This window comes from Dipodomys ordii, unplaced genomic scaffold, assembly GCF_000151885.1.
Source record: "Dipodomys ordii isolate 6190 unplaced genomic scaffold, Dord_2.0 Scaffold163, whole genome shotgun sequence".
Classification (NCBI taxonomy): Eukaryota; Metazoa; Chordata; class Mammalia; order Rodentia; family Heteromyidae; genus Dipodomys; species Dipodomys ordii.
The window spans coordinates 744,226-748,387 of record NW_012267379.1 but is presented as its reverse complement, the minus strand read 5'-3'; the positions used below and the strand labels follow the sequence as shown (position 1 = coordinate 748,387).

Below are 4,162 nucleotides of genomic sequence, written 5' to 3'. Positions count from 1 at the left end.
GGGGGGAGGACGGGTTGGCTGGCTGGGCGGCCGGGGAGAGCGGCCGCTGCAGGGGACGCGCTGGCCCTCACCCGTCACAGCCACCATGGTGCCCGGGCTCCGTGCGCGCCTCTCGGAGGCGGCCCTGCAGGCATAGACCCCGGAGTCGTTGGGCGTCAGGAGGCTCATGGAGATGGTCAGGTTGCTCTGCGTCCCCGAGAACGCGATGCGGCCCCGGAACGCGCGGTCCACGGTGGGCTCCACCTGGTCCTCGAAGTAGATCACGTTGGCCGGCGTGGGCCAGCGCCGCTCCAGGAAGACGCCGCCGAAAAGGGCCCCGCGAGTCAGGCACACCAGGCTGACGGAGGCCCCCTCGGGGGCCGCGGCATAGAGGGGGGACTGCTGGACCTCTGCGGGCCACCGTCACGTCACGTGCGGCCGGGGACCCCTCTGCCCACCCATTGCAGCAGCAGGGACCCCAACACTGCCCCACGGTGGCGGGGGGGGCTGGCACTGGAGCCGGGACAACAAGGTGGCCTCCTCCACGCTCAACCCTCCCCCTCCCCACATTACCCTCCCCACCTTACCCGTCTACCTCCCTCCTCCTCCCTGCCTCCCCCTCCCCACTTCTCCCCCTTTCCCTCTGCCTCCCCCTCCCCCCTTCCCCACCTCACCCCCTCCCCCTCTTGCTGAGCCCTGGCCAGCAGAGGCTGCTGTTCACCCCCTTCCCCTCTCCCTTCCCCACGGTGCCCACCCCTGTTCTGGGCGCCTCCCCCTCTGTGGAGGGGACACTGCCAGCCCGCCCAGCCTGCCCGCCCAGGGCCCCTTCTTCCCACAGGACAGAGCCCCAGCCCCCGTGGTTTCTTTGCACAGGATGGTGGTGGCCCAGCCCCAGGCCCCTCCCGGTGTGACCCAAGCTCTCCAGGGCTTCGAGAAACAGAACAAAACCCAAAGCACAAAGTCCTGGCAGGGTGAGTCTCCACGGAGAGGGCGGGCACGGCGCTCACTCCAGACCCCGCCAGCTTTCGTGTCCCTGCTCGGACACCTGGGGCTGGGCCTGACCGGGCGGCCCTGTGGAGGGGATCCTGTTCTCCTCCCCCGGCCCGGCCCAGCCCAGCCTGGCCGGCCAGGGAGGCACTTACCTTGGGCACCCACCATGGTGAGCAGCAGAGCTGGCAGTGTGAGCCAGATCATGCTGGTCCTACCCAGCCGAGCCCAGCGCCCAGCGCCCAGCGCCCAGCGCCTCGCAGCAGCTCCAGCTCACAGCTCAGCCCGCAGCTCGCAGCTCCAGCTCACAGCTCAGCCCGCAGCTCCAGCTCACAGCTCAGCCCGCAGCCCAGCTCCAGCTCACAGCTCAGCCCGCAGCTCCAGCTCACAGCTCAGCCCGCAGCTCCAGCTCACAGCTCAGCCCGCAGCTCCAGCTCACAGCTCAGCCCGCAGCTCGCAGCTCACAGCTCAGCCCGCAGCTCCAGCTCACAGCTCAGCCCGCAGCTCCAGCTCACAGCTCAGCCCGCAGCTCGCAGCTCAGCTCTAGCTGCACCTGCAGCTGGCCCTGGCCGAGAGAGGGTGGGGCTGCTGGAGGGCCTCCTGGGGCGGGGCCTGGGGAGGCGTGCGGCCCCTGGATGAAGGCGGCACCTTCCCCTGCCCCACACCCTCTGCTCCCCAGCCTCCGCCTCTCACCAGGAGGAGCCGTTCTCTGTCCTCCATGGGAAGGCTCCAGGCACCACGGCAAAAGTTCTGTGAGCTCCATGCTGGGTGCAAGGCGGTGTATGTGCAGTGCCGCAGCAGTGTGATCAGGGTGTGTGCGTGTGACATGTGCACATGGCCACACGGGTGTGCTCAGGGTGTGTGTGACAGCATGTGCACACGGGCACACGGGTGTGCTCAGGGTGTGTGTGACAGCATGTGCACACGGGCACACGGGTGTGCTCAGGGTCTGCACACAGTGTAGTGTGCACTATCACACAGGTGTGCTCAGGGTCTGCACACAGTGTAGTGTGCACGGGCACATGGGTGTGCTCGGGGTCTGCACACAGTGTAGTGTGCACTATCACACGGGTGTGCTCGGGGTCTGCACACAGTGTAGTGTGCACTATCATCGGGGTCTGCACAGTGTAGTGTGCACTATCACACGGGTGTGCTCAGGGTCTGCACACAGTGTAGTGTGCACTATCACACGGGTGTGCTCGGGGTTTGCACACAGTGTAGTGTGCACACGGGCACACGGGTGTGCTCGGGGTCTGCACACAGTGTAGTGTGCATTATCACACAGGTGTGCTCGGGGTCTGCACACAGTGTAGTGTGCACACGGGCACACGTCTGTGCTCGGGGTCTGCACACAGTGTAGTGTGCACTATCACACGGGTGTGCTCGGGGTCTGCACACAGTGTAGTGTGCACTATCACATGGCTGTGTTCAGGGTCTGCACACAGTGTAGTGTGCACTATCACACGGGTGTGCTCAGGGTCTGCACACAGTGTAGTGTGCACGGGCACACGGGTGTGCTCGGGGTCTGCACACAGTGTAGTGTGCACACGGGCACACGGGTGTGCTCAGGGTGTGTGTGACAGCATGTGCACACGGGCACACGGGTGTGCTCGGGGTCTGCACACAGTGTAGTGTGCACACGGGCACACGGGTGGCTCAGGGTCTGCACACAGTGTAGTGTGCACACGGGCACATGGGTGTGCTCGGGGTCTGCACACAGTGTAGTGTGCACTATCACACGGGTGTGCTCAGGGTCTGCACACAGTGTAGTGTGCACTATCACACAGGTGTGCTCAGGGTCTGCACACAGTGTAGTGTGCACGGGCACATGGGTGTGCTCGGGGTCTGCACACAGTGTAGTGTGCACTATCACACGGGTGTGCTCGGGGTCTGCACACAGTGTAGTGTGCACTATCACACAGGTGTGCTCGGGGTCTGCACACAGTGTAGTGTGCACTCGGGCACACGGGTGTGCTCGGGGTCTGCACACAGTGTAGTGTGCACACGGGCACACGGGTGTGCTCGGGGTCTGCACACAGTGTAGTGTGCACGCGGGCACACGGGTGTGCTCGGGGTCTGCACACAGTGTAGTGTGCACACGGGCACACGGGTGTGCTCGGGGTCTGCACACAGTGTAGTGTGCACACGGGCACACGGGTGTGCTCAGGGTCTGCACACAGTGTAGTGTGCACTATCACACGGGTGTGCTCAGGGTCTGCACACAGTGTAGTGTGCACTATCACACGGGTGTGCTCAGGGTCTGCACACAGTGTAGTGTGCACTATCACACGGGTGTGCTCGGGGTCTGCACACAGTGTAGTGTGCACTATCACACGGGTGTGCTCGGGGTCTGCACAGTGTAGTGTGCACTATCACACGGGTGTGCTCGGGGTCTGCACACAGTGTAGTGTGCACGGGCACACAGGTGTGCTCGGGGTCTGCACACAGTGTAGTGTGCACTATCACACAGGTGTGCTCGGGGTCTGCACACAGTGTAGTGTGCACTATCACATGGGTGTGCTCGGGGTCTGCACACAGTGTAGTGTGCACGGGCACACGGGTGTGCTCGGGGTCTGCACACAGTGTATTGTGCACTATCACACGGGTGTGCTCAGGGTCTGCACACAGTGTAGTGTGCACGGGCACATGGGTGTGCTCGGGGTCTGCACACAGTGTAGTGTGCACTATCACACGGGTGTGCTCAGGGTCTGCACACAGTGTAGTGTGCACACGGGCACACGGGTGTGCTCAGGGTCTGCACACAGTGTAGTGTGCACTATCACACGGGTGTGCTCGGGGTCTGCACACAGTGTAGTGTGCACGAGCACACGGGTGTGCTCGGGGTCTGCACACAGTGTAGTGTGCACACGGGCACACGGGTGTGCTCGGGGTCTGCACACAGTGTAGTGTGCACACGGGCACACGGGTGTGCCCGAGTGCGTGTGTTTCCTTGCTCACAGCAATGGTGTGAACGGCAGTGCAGGGCTGCAGTCCCTCAGGACTGGCCTGGCCCTCCCTCTGGGCGCCGCCCCTCACCCAGGGGTGTGTGGGCCGGTGCTGGGGCGCGGCTGTGTTGAGGGGCGCAGGCAGGGCCGCTGGCCTGGACCCAGCTTCCCGCAGCCGCGCTGTCACTGCCTCTGTGGCCGCTCAGGAGGGGAGGTGTGGCTGCTGGAGGGGAGGTGTGGCTGCTGGAGGG

The 4,162-nt window shown here is 64.6% G+C and overlaps 1 protein-coding gene across 1 annotated transcript in view; it reads right to left on the bottom strand.

The window, feature by feature from the left end:
* Cd7 (CD7 molecule) overlaps positions 1-1,197 on the bottom strand; it is a 3,108-nt gene extending 1,911 nt beyond the window's left edge. The window contains exons 1-2 of the mRNA XM_013033092.1: positions 1,122-1,197; positions 58-389 (exon numbers count right to left, since the gene is read on the bottom strand). Of these exons, the coding sequence (XP_012888546.1) occupies positions 58-389; positions 1,122-1,173 (384 nt within the window). The 5' untranslated portion in view covers positions 1,174-1,197. The remainder of the gene's footprint in view (positions 1-57; positions 390-1,121) is intronic.
* Between the last annotated feature and the right edge of the window lie 2,965 nt (positions 1,198-4,162).